The sequence below is a fragment of the Protopterus annectens genome, chromosome 11.part0 (genome assembly GCF_019279795.1).
Source record: "Protopterus annectens isolate FY-2018-M chromosome 11.part0, PAN1.0, whole genome shotgun sequence".
NCBI lineage: Eukaryota > Metazoa > Chordata > Ceratodontiformes > Protopteridae > Protopterus > Protopterus annectens.
In genome coordinates this window covers 174,555,625-174,575,396 of record NC_056745.1, presented here as the reverse complement: position 1 = coordinate 174,575,396, position 19,772 = coordinate 174,555,625, and the positions used below count along the sequence as shown (strand labels likewise).

General features: G+C 37.6%; 1 protein-coding gene across 3 annotated transcripts in view; it reads right to left on the bottom strand.

The window, feature by feature from the left end:
- The window catches only part of CRACR2A (calcium release activated channel regulator 2A), a 1,193,169-nt gene that overhangs the window by 212,749 nt on the left and 960,648 nt on the right, over positions 1–19,772 (bottom strand). For all 3 annotated transcript variants that reach the window (XM_044087573.1, XM_044087571.1, XM_044087572.1), the window contains exon 14: positions 16,553–16,685. In XM_044087573.1, the coding sequence (XP_043943508.1) occupies positions 16,553–16,685 (133 nt within the window). The remainder of the gene's footprint in view (positions 1–16,552; positions 16,686–19,772) is intronic.

Sequence of the window (19,772 nt, the reverse complement as noted above, 5' to 3'; positions counted from 1 at the left end):
TGGAGGCAGACGCACCTCATTGTTTAGGCCTGTGTGAGCCTTGGGGCTGGGATCTGCCTCTGGGGCATCTGTATCTGCCTCTTTGTGGCCTGTCTGACACTGGAAAGGACCAATTCTTTGTAGGCCAGTTCCTGCAAAATGTGGGTGAATGTAACTGTAAGAAATCCTTAACTGTCTGCATAGATTTCGCTTTGTCCTCCATTTTCTTCAACACCTTTTCTGCTTTAACACCAAACAAAGTATCATGCTGTAATGGAGCATCCAATAATTTTGCTTTAACATGATCAGGCAGATTCTGTTCCTTTAACCAAGCATGCCTCCTAATGACAGAACCCATAACAGCAGGCCCTGCAAGAGGCCTCCAGAGAATCAAAACCACATTACAAAGTATGCTTTCCAACTTGTTCAGCTGCATGCAATAAATCCTGCATTTCCTTGTTTTCTGCACATTCAGAATTTGTCAACATTTTCTGTTTTAGCAGTGACATTAAGTATTGCGGATATTTAAGCATATGAAACTGACAATTTAAAACCCTTACAGCCAAAGTAACAGAAGTGTAAATCTTTTTCCCCCATCTGTCCAGAGCCCTTGAATCCCTATCAGAGGGGATAGGGTTTTTCGCAGTGGAAGCCTTGACCTCTTTGGGACCCTGAGATATAGTTTCTGGGTCAGCAGCAGGGTTTTTATAAAGAAATTTATGTGAATCTGGAACCCTGTAGTATCTGTCTGGTTTAACAGGTGCAGGAGGTAAAGAGTCAGGAGACAGGCCGGACTCTGAAAAGACATCCTCTACAATGTCTAAAACAGGGGGAATAGCAAGAGGTCTGTGCTGGGGTAGTAAAAGAAAGTCTCTGAGCCTTTTCTTAGATTCTGAGTAATCTTAGCTCTCCCACTGAAAGTGCTCCCTTATGGTATGCAGAGTTTCCCCAAAAGAATAATCCTCAGGAGGAGAGGCTGAAGGGATAGATTCTTCAGCATCAGAATCCTCATAGGGAGGAAGAGAGTATTCCTGCTCAGAAGAGGAGTCAGAGGAAATGAAAACCTGATCTGAACATTTATATTCTGTCTCTTGCCTAGGCGTTTTATCAGGAGGGGGATGGGAACCCCTGATCAAAGTAATAAGGTCTTCGGACATTTTGAGCATCTGTTTTTTAGGCATGGAGGCCTGTCCATGGGATTGCTGCACTTGTTTCTTTGTCTTTAGTGGTGTTTTAGACTTTGCCTTTGAAGCTGAAGTCAGTTTTACATATAATTGTGTAGGCCTGAAAACACCCTCAGAAGCCGATGCCTGCTCAGCCGCTCCAGACCCATCTGAGGGAATATTTTCCGAGTGTCCAATACCTTGAGTTTCCTGTGGCCTAGTCAGCTCCACGTGGGAGTCGGAAGCGGCCTGCGGCTCTGAGGTAGTGGGCATCAGGAGCTGCGAAAGTGTCTCACTGAGAACCGGCGAACCGGTGACTGACTTAGAAAAAGCCTCGTCGTCAGTTTTGGACCTCGGATGCCTGTCCTTTTCCTTGCATTTCTTGTGAATTGCGGTAGTTGGATGGCTATCCGACAACATCGTGTAATTAAATCTTCGGCCAAAGTAGTGAAAAGCAAAATCGTACTGACGCTTAATAGTGCGTTGGTTAAATCTAGCACAAAAATCCTGCAATTAGCAATGTCGTGATCAGGGCCAAGGCAAGGAATACAATAAGAATGGAAGCTCTTATGAGGTATTTGCTTCCCACAAGAAATACAATTATTAACTTTTTCTGACATCCATCTGGAGCAAGAAAAAAGTTTCTCCAACGGGGTACTTAGCTTTAAATGAAGACTTCAGATCTGAAATTCAAACACGAAAATCTCAGGAGTCGGACGACCGGCACTTGCGAACTGCTTTTGCTTCGGGCACCACGCGGCAAGAAAGACTGAAGAAAATGGCGTCGGCTGCATCTTTTATACCCCTGGCGCACTAACGTCAGGGACGAGGCAACAGCAACCGACGCCGGACCTAGACTTTGGAATTCAGGCCGACAGTGGGTAGCCTGCCAGCAGGATAACCCAAGTGTAATGACTGCAACAGTGAAACACGATGAACATCCACAAAAACTAACAGGCCAAAAAGAGCATAAAGATGAGAGTGGACTGTTGAGGATAAGTATGAAATTATGTATTGTTACTATAATGCAAGAAGTACAGAATTTCCAGACAGAAGATATTCAGAAAGATTAAGAGACAGATTAGAGAAGAGAAAAATACTTGCACAAGAAAAGCTTCAAATGCAAATTTGCATTAATTAATACAACAGACTCATGAAAAACATTACACAGACGAAGCAACTTTGAGCTGCCTGGAAAAAGGCAGGACATACAAAGTACAAAAATATAAAGAAAAAAGAAGAAATTATTGAAAGGTATAAAAAAGAAGCATGGACATGGAAAAGGAAAAAGAGATCTGATATGATGTGGTATTTATGCAAAGGTGAGAGCCAAACTGACCAGTATAAAAAAGCAGCTCCAGAGGCATTTGAAGAGAAATGCAAGCAAAAGCACCCATATATGTAAAGTGTTACAATATAAAAAAAGAAAACAAAGGGAGGTGTAGAACACAGGTACAGTAAGGTATAAATTAAACAAATAGAAATTGAAGCTATGAATTACCTGGAAAGTGAATGATTTAGTGTGGAAAATCTAACACAGGTAATGCTAAAGCATGGAGAAACAGATGGTGTGGTAGACATTTGAAGAAGGAAGATGGACATGGAAAATAAAATCAGATTTGATAGAGTGCAATATTTATGCAAAGGAGAAAGTAAAACTGATTAACACAAAAAAGCAGCACCGAAGATATTTGAGGAGAAATACAGGCAAAGGCACCTATATGTGGAAAATTTCACATTACAAAAAATATGAAAACAAAGGGAAATTATAAAAGAAGATTAGTAATGGAGAAGTTAAAGAAACAGAAACTGAAGTTTTGGATTGCCTGCAAATTGAAGGATTTAGTGTAGAAAACCCAACACAGGGAATATCACATCATGACGGAACAATGAGTTCCCAAACTAAGGAGACATAGGTGGAATGGGAGACATTTAATAACTTGCCACATGATGATGCTCTTGAGGCCTTCAGGGAAAAACAGTACAAAAGTTCAGATGGAGTTGCACAACAAGGGAAGGAGCAGAAAACAGTGAGAACTCTAACACAAGTAATTTTATGGATTGATAAGCTAATGAATTCACATATGAAGAAGTAGCAGATGAAGCAGGATGCAGATGAAGAGGAAGATGTCCTGGAACTTTCTACAGAATGCCCACAGGAAACAGAGATGAAAGAATGTACTCTAAGTTTAGAAGAAAATTACCTAAAGGAAGAGTTGCTTGATTTAATAGATATGGATAGATATATTAAGATAGATAAAAGAATTAGTTTACAGATAGTAAATAAGACCCAAAATGTTAGAAGTCTGACACTGTGATCAAGACTATTAAGAGAAATTCATGTGATATAACAGAAGTAAACAGGATATATTAGCATGCAGGTAGACTAATAGGTTCATAGATTAGTACTAGGCTAACTGCCCTTATTAGCCATTTTAAGCCTAGCCAATTATCCCTTGGGAGATTCAAACCCTGCACCTTGTGTTTGTAAAGCAAACACCTTAACCATTAGGCCATCCTCCCAAACCAACAATAACAGAAAAGGTCTTTTCACAAAAACACTGAATGATAAAGGAAAGTAAGGGAAGAAATAAAGTGCCATCATGGATGGATCAAACAGAGAAAACTATAAAGCAATTAAGGCAGTAAGTGTCAAGTGTTAGAATATTATATAGTAGAGGGAACAGATCGACAAAAATATTTAGAAAAGATAGACGTGGTAAAAACAATGCACAGACCAGGATCTATTATACGCAATTGCAAATAATAAAGAAATATACAAACACAGCTGAAAAACTTACATTATATGCAGATAAATATAAAGGAAAAATACAAAATAAGCAATTCTTTGATAGCACAAAAAAAGTTTACAGAGAACTAAAAAACAAAGCAAAATTAATAGAAACAACACCAAAAAAGAAGAAATAGACACATTTTGGAGAAATATCTGTGAAGACCCTGTGGAACATAACAAAACTGCGGAATGGATAGAAAATTGAAGGAAACAGTAAGGAGTTCAAATATATACAGGATATGAAATGGGATGAAGTAATGGCTAGAAGAATTGAAACAAAATTAAGAAAAGCTCTTAAGTGGAAAACCATAGGCCTAGATGTAGTACCTAACTTCTAGTCCTGAGTAGGAACATCCTGAACAGACACCAACCAGGTTAACATCAGGAAAAATGATATTCTTCCTTAAAAGTGAACCTGTAAGCCATCCTAAAACCTATAGGCCAATAACTTGCTTTCTGACGATGTACAAACGATATACTAAAATGATGCAGGCAGAGTTTAAGTCATTAAGAAGAAAACTCAATCATAACAATGTAACAAAAAGGTAACAAAAGAAAGTCATATGGAACAAAAGATAATTTTTTGCTAAATAAAGTCATAATGGAGAATTGTAAAAAGGGGAAGAATTTAAGTATGACATCGATAGAGTACAAAAAAGCATTTGACAGCATCCCACATACATGGATAAACGAGTGCTTGCAGATCTCTAAGATACAATCTACATTGATTAATTACATTACAGTGACCATGAAACAGTGGCAAATCACTTTGAAGTTAAGCCATGGCAAAGGTAAAATTCAAAGGGAGATTTTCTATGGTGATTCTTTGTCACTGCTGCTGTTTTATTTTGCCCTTAACTAATTTAACAGATTAGGTCATGGTTACAATTTAGTTCCCAGAAAACAACCTAGTATAAAGAATTCTCATCTACTTTTTTGTGGATAACTTAAAACTGTATAGTTCATCAGATGAGGAGTTGTGAAAGCACAGCTGCAAGTGGTTAAAACTTTCTTAGATGATATAAAACGTCATTTGGTTTTGACAATTGTGCAAAAGCAACATTTAAAGCAGGAACATTGCAGTACCAAGAAAATATCAGTCTGGGAAAGGAATGTCAAATAAGGGATCTCAAGCAGGAGGGAGTGTATAAATATTTGGGAATTGATGAAGCACTGGCAATAAAATCCATAAACATTTGGAAATAAAACTCAGTAACAACACTTCAGAAGACTAAAACGAATACTGAAAATAGCTTATGAATAAAGTCCAGACTATAAACCATTTTGCTTTTCCTGTTCTAACTTACAGTTTTGGGGTAATTGATTGGTCCCAAAACCCACTGGATCAATTCCATGCCTAAAGGAAGTCTGGGCCTCCTTGAAATTGATTACATATATTGATCTGCAGTTGTGGAACAGATACAAATCTGCTGACGTTGTTAGATCCAAAAGTTCTAAAACATGAGGAGGAGAAGTCTAAAGAGACCTTTCTGCTTTAATTTAGCAGAAACATTTTCATGTCAGTGGGAATGGAAACAAAACCAGAAATTAACAAACATCAGCTAGCAACTGAATGTGCCCAAGAACAAAGGAAAGAATATAAGAAGGATCAGGTGAGAAGGAAAGATACATGGAAAAGCCATAAAGATACGTAGTTGCAAATATAGAGCTCTCTTGGAACAACCTCAAGCTGATCAGAATTTGAAGCAGGAATGGTTAAAGGAGAACCACACATCAAAACTGAAAAGAAATATACATGTTTTTCAGCACATCTAGAAGTTTTCTACATTGCTAATGTCTTTGCATTAAAGTAAGTGGCTAATTAGTTGTACCCCAAAATGTCCTGAAAGGGGGCTGCCATGCATAGCATGATTTTGTTTTACAGTCAATGCCTTCAACTTCCTGATGCCATTTTAGAAGGACAGACAGTCATTTTCTGTGGTCTTCTCTCTTCGTAGCTTACAAGAGAACGTCTAACTGCTTACTTTTGACTGTCAGCATCAATCTGCATTTTAATTACTTTGCTTCCTTTGATTTTCATTAGTGGCCATTTATGCTACAGTACTTTAAGGAATGTTTGAAAGACAGGCTTGAAAGTGTAGCTAAGTTAATTGTTATTTTCAAAGAAACAACTGTAGTTTATCTTTAAACTGAAAAAAAGCAGTTCAGATTTTTGCTATATTTGTTCAATTTAAATCTGTTTCTCACAATTAAGCAGCTTAATAATGGCACTGAAAATTGCAAACAAATCTACACTGTAAGAATAGCTGAGTGTGTGGTCTGCCTTTGAAGCACTGCAGGCTTCATTAAGACAAGGCATCATAACTAATATTGCAGACATGGGATGGAACTCAGCACAATCAGTGCCTTTTGAATTTCCTGATCCTGGATCACTTTGTTTAAGATGGATAAGTTTACTATAGAGCTTTGGATATCCTTTTTTCATCAAAAGAAAGAACCTAGAGTAATAATGTGCCATTTTAAATGGAAAATGAACCTTTCTATTCTATTATATAATATTTTCCTTTAGAACTTTGCTCATGGGAGATCCCATCTTACTTGGGGGGGGGGGGGGTGGATGCTAATACAATAGAATAAAGATAACAGATTGACAAATCATCTGTCTTGTACACAGATTCAAAATCTCCTGTTTGTTGGCAGTTTGTTGAAATTTCTTTACACTATACAGAATAGGATTCTGTAGCTCCCACTAGTATATGATTTTACATGAAGTAGAGAAGACAAACAGAAGGTAGGGAAGACATGCTCTCTGATGTTGCAACATACTGTGATACAAGGAGTCATTTAGGAAAACTATGTTTGATGCAGGAGCAGTAGACTGAAAAGAGCTGCTGCAACCTTTAGGCCTTCCAACTTACTTGGAAAATCCTTTAATGTTTAGCGCTAGGTATATGACCTTTAAAAGAACAGTAGCTATCCAACCCTAACTTCTCTAAAATGGATTTTGTCTTTACCTCCACCTGGCGAGTTCCTACAGAAAGGCACAATGTCCAACAATGTCTCTTACCTTTATTTTCTAACATATGAATCAAAGTTGCATCAGAACCAAAATGACCATGAGCTAAATCAGGAAGGATCCTAGTGCTTTCTAGAACATGCTCTCTATATTGCCAGCCATTTAGTCGGACTTGACTTTTAAGAATAACAGAAGTAAGCACTAGTGTAAATAAAGTATGTAACACGAAATGCAGTTTTATACATATGTTGAGGCAACCAAGATGCAGTGTGAATTTTTATAAGCATTTACTGTCCAAAATGTCAAAAACATATTGTTGTACTAAATGAATCAACAGCTCAGTTATATTATGCCGATTATCATCCATAAATATGAAAAGATTTAAAGTTTCTTCTGACGTAGTGCAATATTTATATCATTTCATTGCAAAAGTATCATACATTTAAGGTTATTGGCAGAATTCAGAAAACTGTGATGCATCATGTTAAAAGAATCTGCATGAAGAGTGGACACACTCAGGACATGTACAATTCAGAAAACCCAACTACACAATGTGGCCAAGACAAACAATATGGTTAGCTGTGCTAATGATTGTACAGTGAGGTGCCACTTGTGATAATGTGGCAAAACAAAACAGTGGAGTGATTCAAAAATGTTTAAATGCCATGTAGTGGAGTTGCTTGTGCTTTATATATTTTAACTCAGTCATATAACCATGTTCAGATGGAGAGCATTGAACAGTTAAGTCAGGAGTTGCCGTAACTATAGTAAATGTGTATCTGCAGGAGACTGTTATGATGGCTGCTGTGCAACTGTTACCTGACATTGGCCCCAGAGGTGCAGGGTCATCAGAACTCACTTAAAATTTCATGCCCCCCCCAACAACACCAACATAGCAGAACAGTACTATGTTGATACGGTCACAAAGCAAAAAATAGTGAAACTGTGTCGGTCCTGTCTGCAACCAAGTGGAATGTGTACATTACCTCTCCCACTGGATACAATGCTATTTGTGGCTTTATGTACATTGGTTACAATGATGTCTCCCTGGCCTACAGAGGACACAGTTGGAATATCTCAGACATCTACCTTGAGAATACTCCATCAGTTTCTCAATGCCATGCTTCAGTATATAGAGGAGAATTTGTAATTCTCATATACCTCAGAGAACAGAATATTTTCTCCGTGGTACACAGGGTCATAGATTGTACCGACATTGAAATTAAGACCCCATCTCATTTATTTATTTATTTATTTATTTATTTAACATTTGTTGACCGGGAATGTCCGACTTGGTTCCACAGATCCTTTCAGCCAGCGGAGGCCCGGGAGAAATGCAGAAGCAGAATGAACTAGGAAGGAGGGGATTGACTTTTCTGCTTGCATTCTGCAAATGTGTAACACTCACCTAATATGTGCTAACCTGAAACCTCCATTGTGACTGCTTCTATAGCTCACCTGGATAATGCAGTGTTTGGTAGAATACTGGTGAAAAGCACAATGAGTTCAAATCACTGAATACCTTTCAACTGTACAGATTTTTGCAGAATGACCAAATTTTTGCCTGATATTTTTGGTCCATTTCTCATAAAATTGTGGTTTTCTGGCAAATCATTGACAAATTATTGACAGTTGAAATCATAAAGTAATGATAGACATCTGAGTTTAGACTTCATACCCTTCAGAAAATTCATGCTAATGCAAAACCTGTTATTCTATCAATTTTCTAGCTTTGTAAGAGAAATATTTAAAAAGTGTCCCTATTTTGGCCTTTCGTTTCCCCATTATTGATGGCTTTGTCCAAATTTCTTGTTCTAAGAGGTTGAGAAGTATGAATCACTGTCTTTTTTATTCTGTTTCCAATCTGCAAATGTATAACTTCACCTGATATGTGCTTCCCTGACTTCTTCTTGGTGAGTGCTTGCAAGGCTCAAGTTGTGAATGCAGTGCTTGGTAGAATATCATTGAACAGGGTAATGGGTTCAAATTGCCCCCGAGTTGTATACCTTTTTTCCATGACATTTACATTATAGCACAGGTACACTGATCAAACGCTGATAATGTCAGTACTGATATAGGTTAGTACAATTGTATCCCACCTATCCTGCCTGAGTTTCATACTTTCTATGTTCAAATCTGAATGCTTCAAATTATTAGCTGTATGCCTCAGAGCCCATTCTCATTCTGTTCTGCATCCCTGATTTGGTTGTCATCTAGCTTTGCAGTCTTCTGTCTATTTCTGATTATATCTGTTGTCCTACTACCACCTCTACCTTTGGACATCATTAATTTACTTCCTTTCACAAGACCTTTATCTGCTCATCTGTTGCTTTGAGTTACAACAGATCAACACCTTAGCATTAACATCTGTGCCCAGGGTTTTGTGATGACTAACCTGGACTCCCATGCACAATCAGTGTTTACAACAGCTGCATGTACTTTACTCTATCTGTGAGTTGGTCTAACACAATCTTCCCAAGGGTACATACAGCAGTCACGATGAGTGGCTCATTATCATACACACTGTCTTAGCCGCTGGCATTGTTAATGAGCCCTGGGGATCATCATGCATGCATTGTAAACAGTGTTGGCTTGGCCACAGTGGCAGATGCAATGTTTCTGAATCCCCAGGTATTTGTCAAAAGGATTAGAAAATTTATTCATCCAATCTTTTGTTGTAGCTAAGTCAAATTTGAAAAAAAAATCAAGAGAAAGGAAGTTAAACATTATATTTTCCCAGATTTTTCCAGAACGTTGTACTCTAGTGTAAAAGTCTAAATGTACAAATAAAGTTTATTTTTAAATATTGAAACTGCCATGCATTGACTGATGCAAAAAAATGAAATTAAATTCTTCAGACAGATCTCTGTTTATAAAATATCTGTCTCTCCTTTGAAAGTCCTTGTAGACCTTTTATAGTATGGTTGCATAACATATAAAATGCACTACAAGTGAAATAAAATAACGTGTAGGTGACAGTTCATCCTTTTCTATGTGTCCATTTGAAAGTTCAAAACTAGAATCATTTCCTTGGATTAACATTACTGAGTAATGGGGAAGACAGGAGGAAAGTCTGTTTATAATGGGCATTAAAATCAGAGGCAAGCTTCAGCATCAACATTCTTTAAGGACCTTATGTTATCAGATCAAAAGGATGTGATTTTATTTTGCTGAGGAATCTCAGTTTTTGGAAGCATGGATTAAAAAATGAGAACACTTGAAAGTGGCAAGCCAACGGATTTTTATAATAGAGAATGAATCACCAGCAATCTGTGTCTTGCAAGAAACTTTACACTTTATTCAATTTCATTATCTCCAGATATATTTAGTGCTAAGGAGGGGGGGGGGGGTTGGTCGGGGCACGTGCAAGAAGAAGGCTGTATCCATGCGTAGATTATGGCTATGCCAGCCTCTCTGAACATTCTGCTAGAGATTTCTTATTTCTCTCAAAAGAATCCTTCACATTGACTTTTAGACTACTTGCAAAAGAGGGTTTTAAGAGGACTAACAACATTCTCGAAGTAGACAGAGATTGAACTTGATGACAGGAGGAATTTCTCTTGTGAAGGTTTGTCAAATATAAGTCGATGAGTATAGTACATGATTGTCTGCAGACTTGTATTCTCTGAAAACTGCTATACAAGTTATAACACAAATCAATATTCCCTGCAAAACAGTACAATAAAATAGTTTTTTATAGCTTTTTCAACATTTGTAGCATACCTCTAAAAACTCCTCAAAACTCACATATAATGAGGAAGGGTCACGGTTGGAAGGAGGTATGGAATTAGTAAGCTCATCTAAAGAAGGTATTCATACGCTGACCTCCCATATCTTGATGGTGGTAGGTACCATATAAGAATGGGTCTAGGACTATTCACTGAAAGCACATTTCACTGAAACACATTTGACTGTGCACAATTCACTGAAAGCTCAATTCACTGAAAACACAATTCACTGAAACACATTTCACTGAAAGTTACATATAGCCTTTTCTCCACTGTAGTGCGACCCTGGAGTTAGTATATATAGTAAAGGGGGTGTGGGGGCATAGCCCACCTATTTTAAATATTTTTAACTATATACATGGATGCTTGCAATTCCAATAAATTACTCTTTTCTGAACACAATATATATCCAAACTATGTGGAGGGCTACGCCTCCCACACCCCCCTTACTATGTAGACTAACTCCAGGGTTGCACTACAGTGGGGAAAAGGCCATATATAACTTTCAGTGAAATGTGTTTCAGTGAATTGTGTTTTCAGTGAATTGAGCTTTCAGTGATTTGTGCACAGTCATTTGACTTTCAGTGAAATGTGCTTTCAGAGAATAGTCCTAGACCCATAAGAATAGCTACTTCTATGAATTGTTGAATTGTTCAATACAGTTTTGTATACAGTTATTATCGGGTAGGATGATTAAGTTGTATGATGCTCATGGATGACCTAAGGGTGATAGGAAAGCTTTTTAACAGATTCTTTTTCTCCTAGTTACACAAGCCATTGTTCTGTAATGGACCTGAGGGTGATTGAAGTACTATAGTGCTAATCCCTCCCAGATCTACAGTGATCACATGAGCTAACAAATCTCTCTGACTTGCACGTCTTGCAATGCCAATTAGCCAAACACCGCCAGCAGGCCTTATATCCTGTAATATAAGATGGCTAGACATAGGGTATAAAGCAGCAGGGGTGATCTAAAAATGACATCATAAACATATACATACAGCTTTTTTTGCAAGAAATGGAACTTCAGAAAAAAATATACTATTGAAAGATTTTAAAAATTGGAATGGAGCATCATGTTACTCTTAAGACTAACAGAGGGTTGGCCATTGTAATCCACCATACTTTGGGATAGCAAGTTCTGAATACAGCGCTGGATCAAAGAAGTAGATGGGTCTTGATAAAATCATAATTAACTGAGATGTGTTGATTTTAGGAAACTTCTATAGGCCAAATCAGGAAGATATCACCAAATCTTTCAAGTGTGAGACAGCTAAGAAAGGCATGTATGACTACTCTATTTCATTCTTACTGGCAGGGGACTTCAGTGCCGTGTCAGATTTCATGGATAAAATGTCCAAAGGGAAATTGAGGCTAACTAAACATAACAGAATAATATAGTCATGGCTAACAGAATTTTGTGTGGTTGACATGTGATGGTACTACACCAAGAGTCAACAGAATTCACTTATTTCCCCCTTCAAACAGGGGCTGTCAATAGATTACTTTTTAATTAGCAGCTCATTAGTATACAAATAGAACAGTGCAGATGTTTTCTCAAACCACAACAGCGTGATACTGGGCTGTCCCAATTTATTCTGGGTAGCTGGTGAAAAGCAGTTGAAAGAAAATGTGCTTTGCTTCAAAAATCCCAAATCATTACAACAGATTTCACAGTGTGTGAATCAATATTGGGAATAGAAAGAATCGGGAAAGAGGTCAATACGTAAGGTATGGGAAATGTTTAATAAAAGATTGCAGTAGAGTGATTCAAGAGGTCAATATGCAATAAAATAAGGACTGTATGGAATGCTAATGATGTAATGACACTAACAGGTCAATAAGCAGTAAAACAAGGGACTGTATGGGAAGCTAATAATGTAGTGGCACTAACAGGTCAATAATCAATAAAACAAGGGTCTGTATGGGAAGCTAATAATGTAGTGACACTAACAGGTCAATAATCAATAAAACAAGGGACTGCATGGGAAGCTAATAACGTAGTGACACTAACAGGTCAATAATCAATAAAACAAGGGACTGCATGGGATGCTAATAATGTAGTGACACTAACACATTAGTAATCAATAAAACAAGGGACTGTATGGTAAGCTAATTATGTAGTGACACTAACAGGTCAAATAAGGACTGTATGGTAAGCTAATTATGTAGTGACACTAACAGGTCAATAATCAATAAAACAAGGGACTGTATGGGAAATTAATAATGTAGTGACATTAACAGGTCAATAATCAATAAAACAAGGGACTGTATGGGAAGATAATGATGTAGTGACAGTAACACAGCAGCATGTAAACACTGGTTGCAGGAATTCACTGCTTTTGAAGACCGCAAACAATGTTAAAAAAAAGCTAGGGCTCTGTATTTCTTAATACAACAACAGAGATGGGATAAACTAAGATTGCTATATTGCGCAAAACAAATCCAAAGTCCCAAGTTACTAGCCCAGAGGATGAGAGAAAGTAAACAAGTCCATACTATTATGATGGCTGAAAAATTAAATGGGACAGAAAATGTACTCTCCCCAGGAAATTGACCTGGCTATTTAATCATGTTAACCAAATCTATATTAATCCAGGAGTTTTCCTGACCCAAAATGAGCAAAAATGGTTAGACTTTACTCAAGCCATTAACTGGCCTCAACTAAAAGACCAAGATAAACAAATGCTGAGTCAGGACCTGACACTGGAGAAAATTAAATAAGTGATCTGTGGAGTGAGTTCAGGGAAAGCATCAGATGGTAATCCTCATGAGATTTATAAGTTATTTCAAACGTTTATAGCCCCTACATTACTAGCACCCTATAAATAAAGAAAGAAAGAAAAATCACGGCACTTTTCCCTCCCAGACAAGAATAGCAAACACTGTGATGTTTCCTAAGGAAGGCAAAGGTTATTGGAACCACAGAATCACATGTCAAAAGCACAGTTAACAGAAGAAGCTAAAATTTTAGCAATTTTATCAGCCACTCATCTGGAAAAAGTTATACCCCTTGTAATACAAGACACATAACTAGGATTATTGAAAGACTGACATGGTATACCAGCTTTATTTAGGCTGTTCTACAATCTTCAACAAATTAACCACCAGTCCCAGAGCCTTATAGTAGCTCTGTTAATAGATTTTAACAAGGCCTTTGACTCCTACACTGGGATTTTTTATCGCATGTCATTCAAAATATGGACTTCCTTGAAGAATGTATAACCTGGTGCCAGTTATTTTATGGCAATCCCATGGCCAATGTAATATTAAATAATACCAGTTCTCCAATATTTGAATTATATAGATGTACCAGGCAACGGTGTCCCTTCTCACCATTCCTATTTGACTTAGCTATAGAAATGCTGAACTACTGTATGAAACACAACTGTCAGAACTGGGATATCATAATTCATGGGGTGCACATACATGTAGATTTGTCATTTGCAGATGACTGTCCTATATGGATAACAGACCCACAGAGATATCTCCCGGAGGTGTTGGAAGTCTTTAACTTGTTTGAAACAATATCAGGGATTAAGGTTAATTGGGGCAAATCACTGCTATTTCCTTTGAAAAGCAGGGGTCTAACAATCCAGAAGAGTGTGATTCAGTGTGGGCTTTAATGGGCTAAAACCCATAAATACTTAGGCATAAACTTAACTAATCAGTTTACTGATATTAGCACCATTAAACTGAATATTCTGTTAGTGGAATGCAAGAAAAGAGTTACTTCATTGGCCATCAAAATATTTATTGTATAGAAATTCCTATTTCAGTTCCAGGGCTTGCCAATCACCCTCTAACACAAAAGCTACAAAAAGTGATACTTTCTAATGTACAGGACAATTCTCACCCCAGACTGGCAAAGAAATGTCTGATGGCTCATAGGAAATATGAGGTGGGCAGGGTATGCCAGACCTACAGAGATATGTCATAGCCTCAGACCTCACACATTTTACTGCAGCCTGGATGAAACCTCACCCCCCCCCCTTTGGATAATAATGGAAATATGTCTACTGTTTGAGCAGTTTAAACCCCACCCCCAAGATGAAGGAGGAAGGTTTGGGACCTGTGGCAACATGAGTCTATCTTGACGGTCAACCTGGTTAAGAAAGGGTTAGTTATGGTGGTTAAATAAATGGATCATACTTGGAGGAAATCGGTGGTTAAATTAGGTAACCAAATGATATTATAGTAAGACAGGCTCCAAGGAAATATAATTTATTTAGAGGATTTTGTAAAATCTGCAACAAACTCTCCTATAACATTGTCTCAGTGCAGGGAACAATACCACAGCATCTCTCTACCATGGTGGCAATATTTGCAGTTATGTTGTCTTGGTAAGTCTGTTCGCCTTGGGGAGGGCCACCCAACAAGCTGGATAATGACCACCTGAGCACACCAGATAATAACCCATACCCTGGTAGTCATATATCAAAGCATCAATGACTATGGTGATTTTATATTTGAGAAAGATAGGATGAAATGGTCCAACCTCCTGGTTATGAGTTAGAGGACCATATTTGAAATTCATCACTGACTATATTTTCCCATGAGACTTTTGCACATGCTCTGTACTTTACTCATTTTAAAAAGTTACATTTATGTCAAATTACTACAAACTCAGTTGGAAAGGTGACGCCATTGGACATGAAATCTTGGGAATGAAATGCCAACTTTTTACATGTGCACTGTGCTTAGCTATTGGTCAAAAGTATAGACCGCAGTGTAATATGGCCTTAGGAAAGAAATTTATGTGCTAACAGACCTTAGTTTCTGGATTTTTATGTATCCCCCAACTACTTTAGTCCTCAATAAGATAGAAAAAACTTATTACAGGGCCTAACAGTGGTCATAGCCTTTATTTTAGACAGTGCAAATATTTGCCTGTGGATCTGTGTCTGAATACACATTGTTACATTAATCAACTCTGTCTATAAATAAAAAAAATAAAAATAATAGATATTATGTGCTAAAAATACAAAGAGATTAACATATGATCAGTTAAGCAGAGGAATCATTCCTTCATTTGTTTTCGTTTTTAACACAACATAATGCATACTCATGTCTAGTTAGACCCAGACAAATAGGATTTCTGACTAATGACCTGAAAAAACTTTTCACATAAGCTGTTACCCAAATTAACATAGTAAAATTACTTGTAATTCCTCTCAAATGTAAAGAAGCATAGACTCCAGCTAACTGATCATTAAAGACCTGAAATGCTCTGTTAGAGTTTTGAAATGCAGCAACATTACACAGATGTATAGTAATAACTATTTATCTATGTATCTGACTTTTGGAGACTTTTTCTTCGTGCATTTTTTCTATGTGTAAAGCCATAACATTAACACCTACCTCAATGGTGTGGCTCAGGTGACTGGGATTGACTTCTGTTAAAAAAACTAGTGACTGGCATTCATGTGCAGTCACCTAAGTTTGAATATTGCAAATTGCATTTAGATATCAAGACTTTATCCAAGAAGATTCCACTTTTCCATAAGATACAGAATCTCATTCTTGATGTGTGTAAGAAGCAGTGGGTGTGGGTGTGGGGTGCACCCCCCCACCCCCACACACACACTAGTGGTATGGGGGTTGGCTTCATACAAAAATGCATTTTAGTGATATTTTTCACAACACTTATGAGGAACAATCACAAAGCACTAGCAATTCATTAGGGGGTCTATAAGGACTACATAATGCTAATCTAACTCACAGCTAATCAACTTCAACCCAGAAAGTCTACATATTACTACCAGAAAAACTGAACCAGAAGTGGCCTTCAGAGAATGGCAACAACTGAAAACATGTTTGAAGACTGAGAAAGCAAAGATGGCGGCATGTTGTCTCTTGTTACATCTCATGTTCAGGTGCATATATTATGGCAGTATGACTGCATACCTACCTACTGTGGCAGCTGTATCAGGATAATAACAATCATCAGAAAATCGTCGTAGGAAGCACGTTTTTCCAACACTGGAGTTTCCAACAAAAACTATTTTAAATAGACGATCTGGTGTGGAGTTTGATACTTCCTCCTACAAGAAGAAATGGGAACAGACTGAGAAGCTTATTACAACATATTCCATTCTTACATTACGTGACTTGTGACAAACTGAAAAAAAGATACATTCTGGCCATAAAAAACTCTTTCCTATCGCTTTCTGGTGTAATATACTAACTCAGAGTACACATTAGTACAAGACGTATTAAGACATCCATTATCTAGCTCACAAATAATATTCTATATGGACAAGTGAAATTGTATTATACTTATCCGTATCCATGTTTCCTTGCTATCTCTCCCAAGAGATCTTAGTTAAGGAATGAATATAAGGCATTCAATGGTGTGACCTGGAGAAAAGGAGCGAATCCTTTTTTTTGCTTAAGTATGTCCATGAAGGTAACTGCAGATGCTGGAAATGGATGAAACTCTGTGAATGGGAAAACCCTGTTGCAAAGACAGCAACTTCTCCAGCATTCACATTTCTCAACTGCTTATGTAGATTATTTGTGGACTGTGACAACCAGGGCCACAGAAAACTATTGTCTTTTGCAGTGTGCTACCTCACACAGCTTAACAGATGTTGCTTAACTGCTTAAGTACAATAAAGCTGAATGCTATAAAGAGATTACAGGCTTTTAGATGACCCCTTAACAGGAAGTAATCAGAAGAAATGTTTGGTTGCACCAGATCTGAGATTTGCATGCAAAGGTTGGATAAATCCACAAACAGATGAAGCTGGAATGTTCAGAGGCATAGGAAAAGAAAGAAAATGGAGACATTAGCATTTATAGTTTTAATTTTGTCCTGTTTGATTAACAGGACAAGATATCCATTTGTATTTAAGGAAGTCAGATCTTCATTGACTACATCAAAGCTTTTGGAATATATCAGAAGCAATTTATACTTTGAAAATGGCTAAATCAGAAAAAAACAGATGGTTATGTAATTTGAGGATTTCCCAATTTCCTAGCATGAGCTGTTCAGGCCCCTTTAAACAAAAGTTATGTACCTACCATAATGATATATATGTGTTGTCTGTTTATATTTTTTCTCAATGCATGGGTTATTGGATCTGAGTTGAAGCCATCTTTGGCCACTTCCAAGCTTTGGATCCAGTGCTCAGGACCCCCCCCCCATTACCCATAATGCATTTTAAGGGATGAACTATCTCAGATTGAGTCTACCATCAAGAAGAAGGAAAGAAAACAATACCAAGTAAACAGCTGGCATAGCTCTCTATCTATCTATCTATCTATCTATCTATCTATCTATCTATCTATCTATCTATCTATCTATCTGTCTATCTATCTATCTGTTTACCTATCTATCAATCTGTCTATCTAGCTAGCTATCTTGTTGGTAGACAATTTCCAGGATTCAAGGCTAGGTCAGCCACAGCACTCCAGGAATAAAACTGATATTTGCTATAAACCACATGGTTCATAGCTTCATAGAAGATTACTAGGCTAACAGCTTAGTTCCCTATTACATGATCGAACCCTAAGGTTTACGAACATCTAAAGGTCAATCTCAAAATGTCGAAATCTGAAAATTGCAAACGGCCATTTCCACACAGGGAAACGAGTCATTTGGCCATTACACAGATTTTGTTCTTTCTCCACTGTAGAGCAATCTCGGAGTTGGTATATTTAGTTGGGGGAGGTGAGGGTCAAAGCCTCCCACTTTATTTCTGTTTATAACTTTTTTTTTTTATTTGGCCAACAGCATTGTTTCCCTGTGTGGAAACGACCATTTTCAGTCTTAAGGGTTCGATAATTTGTGATCGACCTTTAGGTGTTTGATAACCTAAGGTTTCTATCATGCAATACAGACCCAACAGCTAAAGGGCCCTTACAAGCCTAGCTAATATAATCTGATTTTACACAACATATGGTCCTTAGGGGCAAGCAGATGGCATGGATTTATGCCTGTGCATTGAGTAACTTACAGATTGCCCCTGCCCATAAGGGACATAGGAACTACCCCAGGTGTGAACTTGTGATGAGGAAGATGGGTGGATGGGTAGTTAAGAAGGATGAAAACAGACAACACAGATCTATCTTTATAAGTTCATAACTTTCTGATCTGATGTAATATTTTCTGTCTGTTTCTCAGCATATGGGACAGAGTCCCCAGCTACTGTAACAGTTGGGTGGTGCTATGGAAACATATTCCAGAACACAGATGAACCAAAGGAAGCTCAAGATCTGGATTGTATGTCCAACATTTAATGTGAAATAAAAGTATGTAACTTGGACCTGGAAGCTGCAGAACCTATGTCATTCAATGGCACTCTAGAAAAGAAGGTTGTAGATGAAGATTAGACCTGGTACATTGTAGTTTTGGAATTGTATGCAGCGACAGACCTCTTTCTTTGTAGACATAAAACATGTACTCAGACAGCCAACATTAGAGATTGACTTTGTATGCTCCTTTTCTCAACTTATCAGGGGGGAGAAGGAAATAAATAACTGATCAGATTTTCTGAAGGGTTTCAACCGATGTAAGTAAAAACATAACTGTTGGTGAACGTCTAGCTAGTGAAACATATAATCTGATATTGTTAATTCTCGTTCATTCCTTACGCATGGGTATCGGTTCCAACCTCAGAACCGAGCCGGCCATCTTCCAAGCTCGTGTCAGCTACAAACTCTCGAGCTAAACTCTTACCCAGAATTCTCCTATCCCTGTTACCTTAGATTTTGTTTGCCGCATCGCCATTCGGTCGTGTAAAGCTACTTCTCTTGAGCTAAGTATAGATATTTGTTGTCAGACTAGTCTAATATAACTTTTTCTGTCAGAAAAGTTTCTAATTTGTTGTCTCTTACCTTATTGCATTTAGCGACTATATTTCCTTGAGTTTCCTTCTCTTTACTTTGCACTTTTTACCGCAAGGTATTTTCCCCCTTACCATCATTGGTAAGCCCTTCCTTTCTTCTTTACCTTTGGGTATTCTTTTGTACCATTACTGGTACCCTTTCTCCTTTTCTATCATGGCAGATAAAAAAGATAGTCCAGGATTTAAAAGGTGTTCAGATTGTGGACACAAATTACCTACATCAGATGCACACTCTCTGTGTGTCTATTGCTTGGGTGTGTCTCACTTATCTGTTGAACC